The sequence below is a fragment of the Idiotropiscis lumnitzeri genome, chromosome 9 (genome assembly GCF_059441095.1).
Source record: "Idiotropiscis lumnitzeri isolate Australia: NSW breed Sydney's pygmy pipehorse chromosome 9, RoL_Ilum_1.0, whole genome shotgun sequence".
Lineage (NCBI taxonomy): Eukaryota > Metazoa > Chordata > Actinopteri > Syngnathiformes > Syngnathidae > Idiotropiscis > Idiotropiscis lumnitzeri.
In genome coordinates, this window is record NC_142399.1 from 5,016,388 (window position 1) to 5,035,294 (window position 18,907).

The 18,907-nt window shown below is 44.0% G+C and overlaps 1 protein-coding gene across 3 annotated transcripts in view; it reads right to left on the minus strand.

The window, feature by feature from the left end:
- dlg5a (discs, large homolog 5a (Drosophila)) overlaps window positions 1-18,907 on the minus strand; it is a 40,780-nt gene that overhangs the window by 19,282 nt on the left and 2,591 nt on the right. For all 3 annotated transcript variants that reach the window (XM_088304490.1, XM_088304491.1, XM_088304489.1), the window contains exons 2-6: window positions 4,884-4,952; window positions 3,137-3,311; window positions 2,656-2,799; window positions 1,521-1,704; window positions 322-581 (exon numbers count right to left, since the gene is read on the minus strand). In XM_088304490.1, the coding sequence (XP_088160616.1) occupies window positions 322-581; window positions 1,521-1,704; window positions 2,656-2,799; window positions 3,137-3,311; window positions 4,884-4,952 (832 nt within the window). The remainder of the gene's footprint in view (window positions 1-321; window positions 582-1,520; window positions 1,705-2,655; window positions 2,800-3,136; window positions 3,312-4,883; window positions 4,953-18,907) is intronic.

The window sequence follows — 18,907 nt, forward strand, 5'->3', positions numbered from 1 at the left end:
CCGGAACGTGACCCAAAATATCCAGCGTTAATCAATAATGAGGAATTATGTTTCGTATTTTCCAAGGTCTCGCAACAATAACTGGATTGCCTGTGTTTTCACTCCATTAGCTTGTATTAACAGAGCGCCGGGGGCAGAGTATAATCACAAAGTACTGGGATGCTTCCCCTTGGCAGGCTTCCCTCTCAATAAGCCCAACAGTTGGCCAATCTGGCGGCACTTTGGGAGGAAGGCCTTGAAGAGAAGCGCTTGTTTGAAATAGACTATCAACATAAGGGCTTGGTGTTTCACACACATGCTGTACACAAGAAATGTTTTCACCTCCTCATGGAGGTGGAGTACTGCTGCTGGTAGTGCATTGCCGAGTCACGCTGTATGAGCAGCGCGTCCATCTGCTTCTGCAGCCGGCGGTTCTCCTCCTCGGCCTGTTCCAGGCGGCTCAGGTCCGTATTGTGCGTGGCCACTTTATCGCCGTAGCGCTTGCTGAGGGCGTCGTAGTCCTTCTTCACACCCTCCAGCTTGTCCATGGCCGTGTCGTATAGTTTGTTCAGCACCTCCGAGGAGCCCTTTTCTCGCATGACCTGCCAGAGCCACAAACAAAGAAATAGTCGCCTGACTCATTTTGATTCTAGAGGACGCTCTTAATTAAATGTTGTAAAGTCTGTAAAATCAGGAAGTTTATTTATTTATTTATTTATTTTTAAAGCTATCTCTGTGATGTCAGCATATCATGCAAGTAGTAAGCGAATCTCACGTGTCCTTATCGGAGTCAGCACCAAATAATTAACTCTATTTTTTTTAAAGAATCATGTCATATGCTACGTTAGCTTCTTGCTTCTTGGATTTACTACCATATGCTTCTCACTTGTGGCTAACGAATCGGAGCTTTAGGTGTGTGTTGTGTAACTTTTACATTCTTCTACTCTATACTGAGACTTAAACAGTTACTGCTTATGCAAGTAATAACATTAAAGATACAATGTTGCTTTAAACGTTTCATGCACAATTAAAGAATTTATGATGGTGAGAGCTCGTAACCAAATATAAATGATCATAATGGGAAGGGACCCATGCAATGCAAATCAATCGTGTGCTGTGCTTTGACTCACCAGCAGGTGGCAATAAAGAGCAAGTATTGACATACCCCTCCACAGCCACAACAAATCTCCGCATTCACGCATACCATGTGCAGGTTTAAGAGAACTACTAAACATTATTTAGACACATCAGAGCACATGACTGGAGCAGCAAATGAGCGAAATCAAAAGGCTTCTAATATTAACAGCAGCGTGTGTCCTTGAATGTGTATTACTCATTCAAGTGAATGTCTCATCACGGGAGATCTTGCTGATAACGCGCCTACTGGATTCCTGCGAGAGCGGCAGTGGCCGGGGGGCTGTGTTAACCTTGTCTACGCAGCATATATGCCTCATATTGTCGCTTGATGCTTTGGGTCAGTGTGCCATTTGGCCAAGCCAAAGCCCTTTATGCAGAAATGTGCGCATTGGAATTGTCCGCACCTGCTGCTGCTGCACTCGCAGGTCAGATAACTCCTTCTGGTCTTGACCGTGCAGCCGCTGGAGCTCCTCGCAACTCTGTTTGAGGTGATTGTGCTCTCGGACCAGCTGAGCGTTATCCCGCCGCAGTGTCTCCATCTCCTCCTTGAGCTGCGTCTGTTCGCCCAGGACGCGGCTGTGCAGCATGCTGTAGGAAGCAGCCAGAGAGGGGTTCAAACATGCACAAATGTTCAAGGAGGATCTTTGCATACATGTACTCATGTGAAGTGTTGTGCCACAAGTAAATACAAAGCTATGTGATTTCATTTATGGCCACTTAATACATTCTGCGGTCTATGAAGGAGTTTTGTTCGGAAAACACAAATAGTCATAATTATAACGAATATTGGTGTGGAAAAACACTCAGAGACCACAAATTCAAACCATAAATTGAAAAACATTCGGTATCACAGTGTCTGCGTGCGCCTTTTTGTTAAATGTGACCACTTATTGTAGTTCATTATGTGACATTTCTAACCTTTTTTATGTTTTGCTTGGATTTTAGGGAGAAAAGCAACACCCCCCCCCCTCCTTCCCCAAAAAAAGAACTATATGAGATGATCCACTAATTTTCCCTGGATTGACGAGAAACTAGTTTAATCTGATCTTAAACTTGATTTTTTTTTTTCTTTTTCCAATTACATTTAACAACGGCCGGCGTTACATAAAGACTTTTGGGTCATCCCCATTGAAGATCACAGGTCAACCGATCTGCCGATTACATGCGACATGACGTTAATGAAAAAAGCCACTTCAAAGCCATGTGACACGCACGGATGGGTGTAAACATCTTGTGATATATCGAGATGCCGTTCGGTCGTCTCTTTAGCATAGAAGTTGTGATTGTTTTCACACTTATACTAAAGCAAGAGCGTGACCAAAACAAGTCGTTTAAAACAAGCGACATTTTACGTCAAGACATGAAACATGACCTCTGCTCGGATCGGTAAATGGAATAAACCAAGCACCACCCCTGTGAATCTGAATATTCTGCCTTTTTATTCTGACCGAGACATGATTATGGAGCGTTTTCATTCCGTTTGGTCATTCGGGTTCGATTGAAATATAAGGCGAGGGATTTAGCAAGGAGTCTACTCACTGGTAGAAGTCGGCCTCTTTGACAGCCTCCTCGCACCGCTTCAGCGTTTTGGTGTGCTGGTTCTGGAGAGACTGCAGATCTGCCATGGCCCTCATGCACTGGCTTTTTAAGCGCTCATAGTCATGGCTTGCTTTGGAATTTGGCCTTAAAAGAGAGACGCGACAGAGAAAGGAATCGACACTCAGAACAGCGGAGACAAAACCTGGCCAGGAAGGCAAGGACGGTAAAGAAAGGGTTGAGATTGCTCTCATAGGAGAGATAGGCAACATTCTTGAAGGAGGTTAGAAACAGAAGTAAGGTGCTGATAAGAAATGCTTGATGATCGTAGCATTGACCATGCTCTCCAACAGAACACTGTGCTAAATAATTTTTCACAATTATAGCGGGGGTATGAAATAATTGTTACGGACTAATTGTCTCTATGCGTGCCCAGCCTGAGGAAAGAACGCTTGGCATGTGGCAGGGAAGCGAGGCTTTGTACCTGCAGTCATCGAATGTGGTGCCAGGTGATGCCAGGGCCAGACGCTTGCGGAGCTCGTCCCGCTCCCTGGTCACCTGGCGGAGCTGGAACAGGACGGTGTCCAGGTGGTCGCCGGGCGGCCGGTTGTCATTAATGGCGGGGGGAGGGGAGGACGCCTCGCCGTTAACAGGCGAACCTGTGACAGCGATCAAGTTGGTCATGTCATGGTCAGAGAGAGGCAAAATACGGTTTAAATTACACCAAATTACTGGACTTTCAAATGTGCATTGTGTTTTGCGTTATTGTTCAAAGTTAATTGGTAACAATTTTATCTGTGCGCAATTGGGAATTGTGTGTGTGTCTTATGATACACTTATCCTACAAATTGCTTATTGACCATGAAATCGGTGTCAGAGCAGGACTGGAATTTTTTTATTAAATTTTTTCAATCACTAATCATTACAATTTTCCACCTTGCTCCACCCCTGATAGAAGATGAAGTAAAAAACTAAAAAATACCTCTTTTAAAAAATAAAAAAAAAATCACCCATCTTTCAAGCACAGTAATTCTCAAATCATTGAATTTTTATTTGTATTTTTAGTACAATGCATTTGTGATTTTCTTCAAGATTTTTTCACCCCCAAAATTTGCGTTAAGTACAATTTTACCTAAATTGCTATACATTTTAATCCAATCATTGTTTTAGTAATTTTTTTTTTTACTTTTCTCTATTTAATGTGCATAATGGCACCGTGGCTTATAATATTTTTTTTCTAACTTTTCAGACACTTAAAGTGATTTAGATTGTGAGGAGTGACACCAACTTGCAGAAATTTGAGTTTCCAAGCCCCTAACAATATGATTAATTTCTCGGAAGAAAAACAAACCGCAAATCCAAGGCTGTCTTCTGTTACGTCTCAGTGTATGCGGCTTTGAAAAAAGCTGAACATTTGATTCCACCATCGCACCGGATAAGAGTATGTCATGAATTTTCCAGTGAGTTTATTTGCAACTTGAACAAGACGAGACACGTGTAATACCAACATAATCCTCTAGGGGGGCTTTGGTGCCAGTGCACAGTAAATCCAGAGAGATGCATCTTGTAATTACAAGATGTGTAATATGTGACAGTGGAACGTTAAAAGAGAAGCTACTTTTGGATTTGGTGAGAGCATGTGGGTTTTGGGGTGGTTTCAAATGGCTTTCGTATGGTTAAATTCCACTTATAAGGCGTACTACACACTTCGGATTCACCGCCAAAAAGACACGAAAATGTGTCACTGCTGTACAAAGAAAAAGCATCCATGGCACAGAGACTTGGGGCAGGAAATTTGAGGATTATGTTCATCTTTGACTCAACATTCTGGCCCTTCTGGAGGTTTATGTAACACAGCTGAGTCATTTGGAGCTTTGTCAAAAGCAGCAAAAACAAGCACGGCAGTGATCACTTGAAGTAAGAGGAGAACGTAGCAAGGACTTCTCAGCGCTTCAATGTAGAGTGGAAGACAAAACGGGGGAAAACCCGCTCCTCTTCAAGCCGCGAGCGAATTTCTACGGCATCCCATAAATCATGTGATCATTCAAGAACGATCATAAAAATGCTGAAGCTCAGGGATGGGTTTAAATACTGAAATTTTTTTTTTTTTTTTTACTTACGCATTTTTGAACAATTCCAAACAGCCATGTGGTTTTTAAAAAAAATGGAGTAGCAAGTCGTCAAAAAGTGGGCATAATATGGTGGACAAATGTTTGTGAACATTTACGTACCAACGCTGCTGAGGGAGCTGCTGCTCTCAGAATCGGACGGCATGGTGGAGAGGACGCTGTATGTGGAACCTGGCAACACAAAGCACAATTCCGACATAAATCTCCCGCCGCATGAGACCAAACTGACTTCCTCTTATGTATAGCACGCGGCATCTGCCGTATTGTACGACACAATCAGTCGAGGGCTTAGGCTTGGGTTAATACTGACGTCAAGGTTCCTCCTTGGCAAACTCCACAATAACACTCCAGTCTGCTGTCATCATGAAACCGCCTTTCTCGCCACTTTGCACTCTGCCTGCCTTTGATGTATAGCCTCTGTACGTTTCTGCTACAGCGGCACAATGTCACCGCTCAAATGAGATTTTCTCTCATGTCACAAGTGTGAGCATCCACGTCGTACGAGCGGGGGAGAGAGAGAATGCTAATTCTTCATCGCAATGGCTCTACATGTCGTTAAAATGTGGGGAATATTTTTGCAATGCACGGAGAGGATGTGCAGATGTTTGTTACACTGCAGAGTGTCTGCTCAAAAGGGCAACGGCAACCTTCCAGCAACATGAGCAGGTTTTTTTTTTTTTTTAAGCGCATATTTGTGCATTCGGCAGAAAGAACCATATTCGGCACAACACACACTGCACGCTTTTTTTTTTTGCCTACATTGTGTCCTTACTTTTGAATTACACGTCCTCTGAACATCAGTTTTAGCATCACTAGACGATTGGCAAACGGGCTAATGAGCATCTACTAACAAGAGTATGGGGGGGGGGCATTTTAGTGATTTTATATTTGACCTTGCTAAGGTCACGGGTGCGTTGGAGCCTCACTCCGCTGACAGAGAGGATACATGTACACCCTCAATGAATTGTCAGGCGCGAATAGACAAAATATAACAAGTTTACAACACTAGATACAATTGCGTTTATTCAAATAACCGAGGATGCAATGTTTTGAAATGTTGATGGAAAGTACCCAGAGAAAAAGTCCCGCAAGCGTTGTGAGATCATGAAACACTACAAACAGGAAGGTCGGAGCCAGATTTTCAAACCGCAAAGTCTGGTTCACACTTAAAGAAATAAACAAATAGTGATTTATTTGTTTGCGGCACACCCGCCAAGCGTAATGCAAACTCAAACTGTATCCGATTACTCCATTAATCAATGGTACCATCAGTAACACCGATTAATATTTCCATTACTTCCTAAGAGAACGATTCATTTTCAATCCAAACAAGTCTGCTGGATCAGATGATGTGCAACCTTGTATTTCAAATGCTACACCTCTCGTGTTTGTCTCTGCTCTAAAAAAAGAACACGATGTTCATCTTCACCCCTTTTTATTTTCCGACACTCAATTATAAAGTGCTTTGTTTCCTCCTGCAGCAAGAACCTGAGCCCTGCTCTCGACAGCGAACAAAACCCTCGTGCATCCACCGCGGCTCGTAAGGGGAAAGTGCCAGTAAATCACAAAAGGAAAACAGATCTGCTGGTGCGTGCCAGCCTCCTCTAAATGGGCCTCAACAATAAACGGTCAGTGGCGCTGAAAATCTTTTTGCAGAATCTAATTGAAACGACGCAAGGGTTTCAAAAAAAAAAAGCACGGTGCGTGCTATATTTACTTCAGCGCCCAAGTTCCTGTGAAGAGGGTTTAAGAGATGGCCGCCTTTGTAAGCAGGAGGCAACGGATTGATGCCAACTGTTCCCCCGATCTCCATCTCCGTCTTCGCCTCCCTACTGGGTTGGAGCTGCGCTCTGGCTCCAGCCCTTCCATGTGTGACAAGGCCAAGCCTAATTAAGTGTGAGCGAGAGCGAGACTGAGACACTCCATCTTAGACCCGGTAGACAGAGGAGAGGCCGGGGGTGGCGACAGGGGCAGGCGGTGCAGGAGACGGCAAGCGGATGAAAGGAAGATAGTCGGCCCGCAAAATGAGATAAAGCATGTTTGAGAAAAAAACGGGAGGAAACCAAGTGAGGAGGGGAAAAAAAAAAAAAAAAAGAGCAGAGGGGAAAGGAAAGGCTTTTAATCTTTTCGGATGCTCCGTGATGCTTCACACGTTTGGTGTTGAGAGCTTTGATTTTTTTCTACCAGACGATGAAGCAGACTCCGGGCTGTGCATTATTACGTCGCCACCAAAATAAACCCTCAAAACTCATTTGCATGGCTGCGAGAGCTGACTTCTTGAACCCCGCTATCTGGCGGAGCGAGTCTCGCACTAAACAGACGTAAGCCACGGTGAGGCTTTAGCACAACTCCGCTGCAGGGTAAGTCCTTTTCAAATCCTACGCAATGTCACCAAAATCTGATGGCGGCAGTGTGCGTGTGGGGGGGGGGGTTCTGAAATGCTGCTTTTGAATACATTTTTTTTGTTGTTTATTTGAAAAGCACTCAAATGAATTAAAATTGCCAGTAATTGCAATAACACAGAATACTCGCCAAATGACTCACAATCACAAAACCCTTTTGAAATTTTTCTGATGGAAAAAAAATTATAAGCAGCTCAATAAAAAAAAAAATTCTGTCAAGACTAAAAACAATATCTTCTTTGGTGAGACTGTCCACTTGCTTTTAGAAGCGATGAGGCGGCCGATTCTGATTCATAAATCGATTAGATCACTCTGCGCAATCCGTGCTTTCTATATCCAGCATAACGCTCCCACAAACGGGAGGATTACAGGCCAATCCTCAGGATTTAGCCACACGGGCAAAATGAGCACATTTGGATGAGAAGCGCAAGCTTCTAAGCAATTAGCTCGAATGTCAGCTTCCTGGAGGTCCGTGAGTTAGCGGCGGGAGCTGCTGTCCGAAGTGCATTTAATCAGGGATACTAATTAGCACCTGCAGCGCAAAGTGAGGCTGATCATTTGTCGTTGGTCGTGTCAATAAAGACTCCGACAGAATGAATCACGCCCCCTCCACTCCAAAAGAAAATGCAATAAAATGGGCAAATGACGAGTTCATCCGGTTGAATTCTGATTTTGACAGATTCCATTAGTGACCCATTAGCTCTGATGATGGTCTCGTGTAAGACACTGAAGGTGAGAAATGGAGCCTCGGAGGACCCGAGGCAACGTCAGCACTGGCCTGTTGCTATGATCTAAATAGGTCAGAGGAGGACTCGCCTCTACCTTCAGGGTCTCGCTACTACGCCCTCCCACCCCCCCGCCCCCCCAACTCGCTTCGCCGCCTTCCCTCCCGATCAAGTGACGCGCTCGGCGAGCGACGCTCGCTTCAGATGAATAGATTAGGTGTTCAGGCACATAAGGCGAGGTGACACGCGTTGCCATGGTGAGGCTGGATGAGGAGAGGCAGAGGCTGAAATGGAGCGTACTGAGGAGAGAGGCTTGGCGGGCCTTATCGAACAGAGATGAAAGTCTGGCTTCAAATGAGACTGAATTATTAAACAGCTCCAGAAAATTTGCATTCGCCGCCAACTGACACAAAAAAAGCTAAAAAAAAACGAAACAAAACATTATGATTAGAATCTTGATGGGACACGGCCAGTGTTTGAAACATCCATGCAGATAAGGCTTGTACATGACTAACGCCGCCAACAGCTCGGGGGTCAGACGGTCAAGAAACAGCATTAGCATTGCGAAAAATAGCGCTCATTTATTTTTTACTAAGCAGTCAGCTCCACTCACTGTAAAAACAACAAGCAAAAAAACACAAACCAAAGAGGCGAGTACAAGCATTTGTGCTCCGTTTTGCATGTTTGGCTTCACTGCCATTAGACTGGAGACGCGGGTGATAATCATCTGCGCAAAAAAAAAAAAATAAATTACTTGCTTGTTTTATGTTTTGCTTAAGTGAGATGGTGGGATGGTGTGGCAGTACAAAACCAAAGACCAGAAAGCAAATTTACATCCCCGACCTCTAAATCCTAGCAATGGTGCAGTTTATGGAGCATGCAAGCAATTGGACTGAGATAGCGATTCATCTTCCTCCAACCTCAACAATCAATGCTATACCAAGAAGCAGAGCACACCAATCATGGATGGGCCATTTTACTTAATTGATTTGTGGGGTGGGGGGTGAGGAAGTGGGGTTGCATATTTTGGTTTAATGGGATGGACGAATCTCTCTCTAAATGTTCTGAATTCGTCTTTCCATACTCGTGAAAAAAAAAACTGAGCAGACTAAAGCTGCCTGTAGAGCTGGCCATAATGGAGGTCATGTTCTTTGTCTGCAGGCTATAAATGAGTTGAGATGCAGTGTACTGCATGTTGCTTCAAGACATAATTAATCAAGTCCCCCCCCCCAAAAAAAATAAAATAATTGAAGGGTAACAAAAAGTCGCCACTCCCTCAGAAATCGCCTGCGGACATCGATGCCAAAAGTGGAAATGCCAAAGAAAGAGCAGAATTGAAAATGTGATTGTGATTCGAGTTAATAAACCACAACATACAGTATCATAATCTTCAGAAACCATGCAAATATTATTCTGTGCGAGACATTGCTACAAACATGCACTGATTCGAGCAAAGGCCCGATTATCGGAATTACCCAGAGTGATTTGTTCAGGAAAACGATTAGGGTGGATCATCGTAAACATTCTAAATTAAAAAAAAAAAATTCTTACATGTGTCATCAACATTGAGCCTCAAACTCTGTGATTGTGCGTTGAAAAAGACAGCTAACAGATTAGGATGCAAAGCTCGCACCATTTCTTAACGAAAATGGACGAGCAACTGGTTGTGTTGAGTAGTTGAATAAAGTGACCCCCCCCCCAAAAAAAAATCATTCACCACAATAAAAATCACAAGGAAGATGGGATGTGATTGCCAGAAAAAGAAATCTTAAAAATCTTAATTTTATTTCTGCTTTAAAACACCCGTTTTTTCCATGTGTGTTTTTTACTCATGCAAATTCTTGTTTCTGTGTTCTAGCAACTAAACACGGCAGAGTAAATTGTGCTCAACAGTCTCAGCAAAGGTTTCCAAAATGTTTGCAAACAACGTGGCAAGCAAATAACTTCGGTTTGCCGTTCCCACACCAAGTCACAAAGACGAGTGCACGTACAAGCGTTTTCAATGGTCATACCGATCACTGCCGGGTGATTTAGACCACATGGCCGGCAGTGAGCCAGCGTGGGAGCGTCACCAGAGACACCAGATTAAAAAACTACTCCACTACACTCAACCCCGGGAAGATTTAGCCATCGGTGATGCACTTCATCAGTGTTGTGTGAACTTGTTTCCCAAGGGCTCGAAGGCGACGGGCATTTAAATGTCAGCACGTTCAGAGACGCGAAAACGGGAGGTGTTGAACTGCAGTGGAATTTCTGTGAGGAAAACACCAATATTGCGGCAGGATGCACCGAGCGACAGGCGTAACCTCTGGATGTCCCAGAAACTCCAGTTTTATGGAGAGCATGGTTTTCTGGAGGTAAACCTAAATCGGAGCATAATGGCTGTCTGGAATTCACATATTTTTACAAAAAAAACAAACTGTTAGTCTCACAGAGTCGGTCGGGCAAGGCGTTCCAGAATCTTAGATTATAAATAATACAACAGTTACAGTCTTTGAATAAGCCGCCGGAGTGTCTCTCGCTGAATCATTCATAATCGGGTCTGGTCGAAGACATAACAATATAACCCGGGCATGTGATACTGGATTTGGACGATTATCGGTTTTCTTTTTGCATTTGCGGCTTTGCAATCTTAAGAAAATTAAAAGGTGGCGCCACATTAGCGCGACGATGATTTTTTTCAACTCAAAAGGGGTGCAGCAAAGAGTGAATTCCGGGTGTGAAACTTCACACACTTATTAAGACTGGCAGCGTTCTGCTTCGGATTCCATGTTGGAAGCCGGCAAATTCCCGGATGGGTCTACTTCCAACGCATCTCACTTTGATCCACGCAGGACAACAAGCTGAGAAAAAAGCTGCGCAAATTCCGCCTTGTGATTTTGAAAAAGGTAGACCGTACTTTTTTGTCACCATGTCTCGACTTACGTATTGAACAGGCTTTAAAATTGTCGACTCTTGACACACACGTCCCATCAGGACCTGTGACAATCGGGATTTAGCTGACTTGGATCAGAAGGAGGGAATCGGAATCTTATTGGTCCCAATTATCAGTGGCCGTGTACAGTATGTAACCCCGACATGACCTTCGGTGGACTGTGCAATACGTCCAACATCCGATGGATCATTTAAAAATAAAATAAAAATAAATAATAAATAAATCCTTTTTCTGTCTCGTGAGTGTCAAGCCTTTATCTCAGACTTTTACTGCCATTGACGGGTATAGAAGTCAAAAAGTACATTCATTTTACCTGCGTTTTAAGTAACGACTAAAATGCCACGTATGAATTCTCCGTACACTTTTTGCTTTCCATGTTCTATCGGCTAAACTGCGCAAACACAACGTTAATGGCTCGGTCCAACTCCCCTCCCGCCACTTCCCATAAGTCATGCAACAGGCCTTAATTCTGCTGGGCAGTGAACCAGAGTGGCTTCGCTGCTGGTGCAAAAAAAGGGCAGAGCACCTGATTTGAGGAGTCCACTATGCTAAGCATAAACATAAAAAGACGTCCAAACGTGATGACTCCATGAGCCGGGATTACTTCGCCAGCACGCACGGTGCCTGACTCACGGCTCCGTGTTCTTCAGGGGCCCCCCCGGTCAAAACTCAGCCACCTCATTCACGGTGAGATTTGTCATGGGCGCGCACGATAAAAATGATCTTCCTCAAATAGAAGCGAACAGTCATGAAGACAAAGTAAAGTCGTCTGCCCAGCAAACCCGCATCGGTGTTGAAATATAGGCGAGCCCTGAGTGCAATCCAGTCCGCTTTATTATCAGCAAGCCATGATGGGTCGCCACGCTCCAAAACGCCTCGCTCTGCGTAAACGAGACATCACTTTTGTCCCGAACAGCTTGCCTGTGCCAAGGGCTGTGAGAACGAAAGGGTGAAAAATGTCTTCAAAGTGTCCGCCAAACCCGCAACAGCTCAAATAGTCCAAATGGGAGGTGCCAGAGAAGCCTTGCCGGGGTGGAAGAAACCCACAAACGGAATTTTGGACCATGGTTCCGACATTCCTTTCATCTTTAATAACAAGGACCAGTGTGTTGATTTAGATCGCCTTTACAAAGTGTGCACAGATCATTTGCTGCACTTTTGCAAAGGTCACTCGTTTGAAGAGGTAGAAATATGCCGAGAAGAATTAGTCAAGAGAAGCTTGGACTAAAGCTGTTGATGCATCTACCTTAATGGACATTGTCACGGAACATTTCTAGCAAGTCTTTGACATTTTAAACATCTTAGCGAGGCAATCTGAGCAGTTTAAAAAAAAAAAACAAAAAAAAAAACAATCAGGGAGGAAAACATGTTAGCGCAACATGCGCAGAATTAGAAGCGACATCTTTAATCTGGCCGTTTCTTTCTTTCTTGCTAAATCATGTCTTCGGTCAGAATAAAAACAATACGGGATCAAGTACTGTCATCACATGTGCTGGCGATTACGCAGCGCCTCGCACTCGACCCGGAGCCTCGCGTGCCACTGGTGGACAGGGTGCAGGTGTTGGCGATACAAATTAAGGAGTTGAGGATTAAACAGATGGAGAGCCGGCGACACGTGCCAAGAGTGCCAGAGGAAACTGGACGGCCGTACTGCGGCAGGATGGAAGCATAGACAGAGTGGGAGGTAGGGTAAGGTAAGGTAAGGTAAGGGAACGCAAGGTCAAAAAGCTGTTTCTTTCCATGACGTCACAAAACTAATAAATATTTACATGCAGGTATTTCCTTCACGGTAACTAGAAAGCGTATGAAAATGTTTAATTAAGGACAGCTGTACCGGTGCAGCCGTCAGCGTGTGGTCCATGCAAAAGTGCTAGCGGGTACATTTCACGAGTACATTATTTTCATAGCCAAAGATACACAAGAGACACGCTTAACAGAACCGCAAGATTAAATTGGAACAATAAGACGGAGACCCAGTGGACACACTGAGGTCAACCTCTTATTAGCCTGTTTTGCAGGCCCAGATAGATTTTTTTTTTGACTGCATTTTTCCGACAAGGACAGCAACGCAAGCCGAGGTGCAAATTAAAACTTGCAGAAAGGTTCCAACTAATAATGACGTATGCGTGTGTTCAATATTTACCCTTGTTCTTAAAAACAGACAAGTAGAACATTTATTCTAAATTTGTCGAAACGCGCAACTGGTTAACAGTCTCAAAGGCTTTTTTTCACGCACGGTTCAAGTACCAAAATTATTATTTTTTTCTTCTTCTTCTTGGCACAAATGTGACGCGTGTCATGCAAGTCCAAAAAATGAAAACTAAAAGAATAAAGCACAATCTTTTCAGGTGGACATGTGTGCGCGGCATAAATGCAGTCATGATTAAAATGTTAAAATGCAGATCGGTGTGCAGACTACAAAAATGAAGAATTTAAAATCTAAACTACAGCAAAATGATTGACAGCGCGGGTCCTCAAACTCGGGTGTGGAAACTGAGCAAATAATGGAATGGGGGAAGATATACATGTCTATGGGCAAGGAGAGCCACTGATAACTAACTGACTCCAGCTCACTAGGCCACACCCCTTAAAGGCACATATGCAACATGCAAACAACAATACAATAATTACACATCATAATAAATTCTGCTTTTTTGCCCTAAGTTCTCTTATGTTATGTTTTTTTTTGTTTTGTTTTTCTACAACATATTTTTTTTATCTGGGTTGTTTGGGCAGCTATAAGTTGACCGTTGTAAAATCACTCGTGTGCAATTTCCACACACACGGCCATGTCGGCCATGTTCCACATGAAACGTACACGGAAACAGCCGGCATAAACCATCAATCTCGGCGTTTCTGTACTTGGAGCTGCAGTGGGAATCCAGATCTAAAATGGCAACCTGTGCTGCAGGTTGAGCAGAGATCACGCCGTGTGATAAACCGCACAGTGACGGTCTCATCGAAAACGCGATGCGCTCTGATGCCATCCATCGCAGAAAAGCAGCAAGGACAGTCAACTGCAGTTGAACCGATGGCTTCCTCGTCACGCCGGGAACGCGACGAGGAAGGGGCGGAAGCGGAGAGACGGAGAGTGAGGTAGCGAGGTTGACGGGGTGCGTCATGGCGTGACAGCACAACATGGATAAACGCACACACACACACCGAGAGGGGGGGAAAAAAGTGAGGCCGGGTTCAGCCCGTGGGAGATATTTCAAGTCAGCAGTCTTGACAGGAGCGTTAAGGGTCATAATTCATTCTGTCTTTGTCACTGCTTTATGGAGTGGGACAGAAACTGGGAATGAAGACACACACGTTTACACACACACATGCACACAAAGTGTCTACGTGCTCGCCGGCTGTACACAGCAAACTGCTGAGCAGGCACTTTGGCTCTTTCAAACAAAAGAGCCCGTTGTCTCCCCTTCCTCTTTGTATCACCCTGCTCTTCTTCTGTCTCAGTGGCGTGCTCCAAACAAAGTTGGAAGAAAAAAAAAAAGAAAAAGAAAGAAACTCATCCTCCATCAAGTGCGCACAAATAATGTGACCGCATTTCCTCAAATTGCATTGCAATAGAGCTGCAATTCATCATCGCGTGCTTGGAAGATTCAACGCTTCACTTCAAATAAAGGCCTCACCCGCTTGAAAAAAGCATTTCCTTTTCCTTGATATCATTACAGGGACATTACAATGAATATAAAGTGAAAGGCTTAAGCAAAATAAGGACCATGATGTAGACCTTCAGAAAAAGCGGCAACACTGAGGCAGACTGGAGGTCACTATGAAGTCGCATCGCAAATGCAAAAGCGACACTTTAATGTCGTGAACAATAACATTGAAGAATTGAGATTTTAAAAAATTCGGATGGAAAAAGGAAGCATCTGTCTGAGGAAGGCATTTGCTTCGATGAAATAATTTGAGAAAATAGAGTAAACGAAAACAATGTTTTTTTAGGCATTTATTTCTTAAAAAATAATAATAAATTAAATATGAAAATGCAAGGCCTCCATTCTAAGAAGCCATAAATTGTTAACACTAATACGCTCCGCGGTTGATTAAAACACGGTAATACGATACGGCGGCACCTTGACTTAGGTATCACCCAACTTCTCAGTACGGTGCTCGATGGATCATCAAGCATGGAAAAAGGACAAAACCAGGACGAGGAAAGAACGCACGAAGCAAACGGGCATCAGAAGGAGAGCCTGGACACGGCAACCTTCCTCACTGAATTTTGCTGCCCTCTGCGAGAAGTGTGTTTATATCACTGTTGCAAGGCAGCGTGGGTGTGTGTGCAGTACGTGCGCGTAGGTCCATCTCCGGGTCAGTCGCCAGCCTGGCTGCGTAATCAGCTCGCAGCCGTTGGCATAAATATAAATCTGATTATATTTACTCAGCGGACGAGGACGTGCAGAATGACTTAATTAGTGAGTTTGTCAAGAAGGAGGTGGGGGACGACTCCAGACGCACACAGTCCTCCGGTAGTCTGACGCACGGCATGACGGGCTGAATAATGAATGACTTGTTTGTATGTTTGTCTCCAGCGAGCGTGTAAAGAGTTTGGCGGAGTCTAAGCAATCCGAATTTAGAAAAGGTTTGAAACTAGAACGGCACTTGGGGGATGGAAAGAAGACTTCCATCAAGGCACAAGACAATTTCAGTTGGTTCATGTGAAAGGAAGAAGACCAACACAAGGCGGTGTTGAGCTCCACCACGGCAAACGTATCCCTGCAACCGGCATACCAAATCTTGTGTCTGCAATCGACTGTTCATTCTGTTTCCGCTGAAATGTATGCATATGGCATTATGTACAAGCAGCCTCATAAACACGACAAAAAAAAAAAGTACGCAATGTGTTTCTTTAGAAGAGAAATACCACCCTTATGTTCTGTCATTCTAAAAACAAAGTAATAATATTGAATACGGTAGAATCTGAAGGAATAACCAGTTTGTGCATCACGACTAATTGATTGTATGACCCCTTCTGGTGAGTTCAGCTTTGCCACAAGGGGGCAGTATAATGCAGACGAGAAATGAGAGAACTGCACAGTAAGATGCAGTCATTTGTTGCTGCACCGTTTGTGTTCAGACATCTGTTGCTTGAAGGGTTATAACATAACAGGGATGCTAGTTTTCTAAGCCTGCCTATGGCCTATTGCATTGTGTGTTAGCATTAAGCTAGTCAAGGTACTCCTATTATTATACATCTCATGACCCAAAATTTGCTCAAGGACCCATTTTGGTTTAAGGACCTACTATCCCTGACGGTGATGCAACCACACACTTGCATCGTCATGTCCACTCGGTTCATAGCCACCTGAATTCTGCTGACACACAAACGAAGGCTCTGAAATGGAGCAAGCCCACGTTATCTTGCAAAGGGCATGCATGTGCGTGCACGCAGGATCAGCAGGCAAAGACGGCCGGGCAAAGGCATCATGCGATCTCGACGAGCACAGAGCAGGTCGCTATCAGCGACATTAATCACACACTCATTTACTCTCTGAGCCTCACACGCCCCGCGCAGCCGAGACGGCCGAGAGCGAAGCGCCGGAAAGGTTGCGTTCCGATATACACTGGGAGTGCCCGGAGGCTTTGTCTTTGCTCTCTCCCTCTCAAGTGCACTTAAAAGGCGGTAATCGCATCAACTGAATCGCTACAGCAAAGATAATGAGAATAACATTAAAGGGAAGAAAAAAAAAAAAGTAAAAAACCCTCAACGCTCGAGTCAGAACACGGGCGGCCAAGAAGAGCGCGACAGCGGAAGCAGAAGGCTGCAAAGGCGTGATAATAGCGTGTCTTGCAACAACAGCCAGAGAGGAAAACACAGGGCTTAATCCTCTCTTGAATAACGACAGGCTGAGACGCACTATGAACACCCTGTAGCCTTGTACGCGGCAGGTCAATGCACTCAAAGCACGTTATTGTGCCTTAAAGCGGACAATGATATGGCACATGCTTCATTTCACTCTTTTGGTAGGCTTTATTTTGTTTTGGTTTTTTTAATATTTAATTAAATAAAAAATTTATTATAATCTTGTTATAATCGTATATATATATAATCTTGATCTTTGAGATAAGATTAGGCTAAACTATATTTCACAACTTTATTCAAATTCCCTATTAAGAGTGAACTAGTAATTTTGTAAATTAGCATGGAAAATCTCCAACTTTGCAAATTACGCACGTACCCCGTATTTTCGACAAAGTAATGCATCCATGTTAAAAACTGTTTTTGAACAAACGGTAATAAAACAAAGATATTTCATAAAAGTGCCGCCAGCGGCCACAACTCATGCCGGTTCACTCAATCTGAAAAGTGGCGGACGGGTTCGCCAGCCAACTCTACATTCATATTTGCCGACGCCCACGTCACTCACAAGGCTGGACTCTGCCTTATAAAGCAAAAATAATACCGGGATTGTTCTGTTTAATGCGGAAAGTCATCTTTTTTAGAATTAATAGAACAGAATAGAACGTCCATCCATCCATCCATCCATCCATTATCCAAACCGCTTATCCTCACGAGGGTCGCGGGGGCGCAGGAGCCTATCCCAGTTGTCTTCGGGCAGTAGGCGGGATACACCCTGAAATGGTTGCCAGCCAATCGCAGGACAAACAACCATCCGCGCTCTCAATCACACCTATGGACAATTTAGAGCAGGGGTCTCAAACTAAATTTACCTGGGGGCCACTAGAGGCAGACTCTGGGTGAGGCTGGGCCGCATCAGGTTTTCCGCAAGAAAAAAATAAAAAAAATCTAATCTTCTCAAATGTCTTTATTTTTATTTTTTAACACAAAATAAGATTTAAAAATAAATAAGGAATAAATAAGAAAATAAATAAGGAATTAATAAGAAAATTAATCAGTAATAAATAATAATAATAATAATAATAATAATAATGAGTCAAATGTCTGTATTAACAGTTTTTTAATCTTCTTCTGAACATGAATTGTCCTGAACATGAGTGGAATATTCATCAATCAAACCCCTACTAAAACATCGAAAAAAAATTACAATCCTACCCTCGTTTTAAAGCTGAAGATGTGCCCAACAATAATCCGCGGTTCAATTTTATCCACTGTGACCAGGTAATCCTACATTTTATAATTAGTCCCGTCTGTGCTAGTGCAGATGCAAAGCTCCGTCAGACTGCACATCCTGTTCGTGCATGGGTCTCCTGTCAATCAAATCAAAATCTTGTCAAATAGCAGAGATCCTAAGCATAAACCATAGTTCTGGGATGAGTAGGCCTACTTCTGTAGTTATAAAGCTTTAATTACACTGTAATTAAAGCTTTATAACTACAGACAGTCATATCAAATTCGCGGGCCGCACGAACATTAAACTTTCATAATACGGCGGGGGCCGCAAACTATCATCCCGCGGGCCGCAAATGGCCCGCGGGCCGCGAGTTTGAGACCCCTGATTTAGAGTGTCCAATCAACCCACCGGGGAGGAAACCGGAGTACCCAGAGAAAACCCACGCAGGTACGGACAGAACTTGCGAACCCCACACAGGAAGGACGGAGCCGGAATTGAACCCACAACCTCTGAACTGCGAGGCCATCGTGCCACTGAATGCCTTATTTTAAAATTATTCTACAGCTGTGTTTTGACAATAAATATGGACCAATAGCCAGTATCTACCACACAGTAGAAAAGGGGCCGTGGGTGTCCCAAAATGACCCCTGTTGGCACTACATTACACCTTGAGGGACAGAAAACGTCGAAAAAAGAAACGCCACGTCCATGAGTGTTGCCTACGAGTCAGTTCACGGACAATGTTGGCCGCTGCCTTAAAAAAATGAACAGTATTTCAGGATCAGCGCTAATCCGCAGCGGCAACAATCAATGTGAGAGGTATTACGGCTTCGGGAAGGATTGGCAGTAGCAGACCTAAACGTTTCAAACAAAGCTTCCCCTATGCCAAAACGGATGTGGTGGGGAGTATCTACACCTCCCGCTTACATTCGGCTCTCTGGATCCATCCTGCTTAGAGGCATGATGCCGGTTGTGAGTAATCTAGTGGCAAAACTGGACGAGAGCTCGCACACGGTCGCTT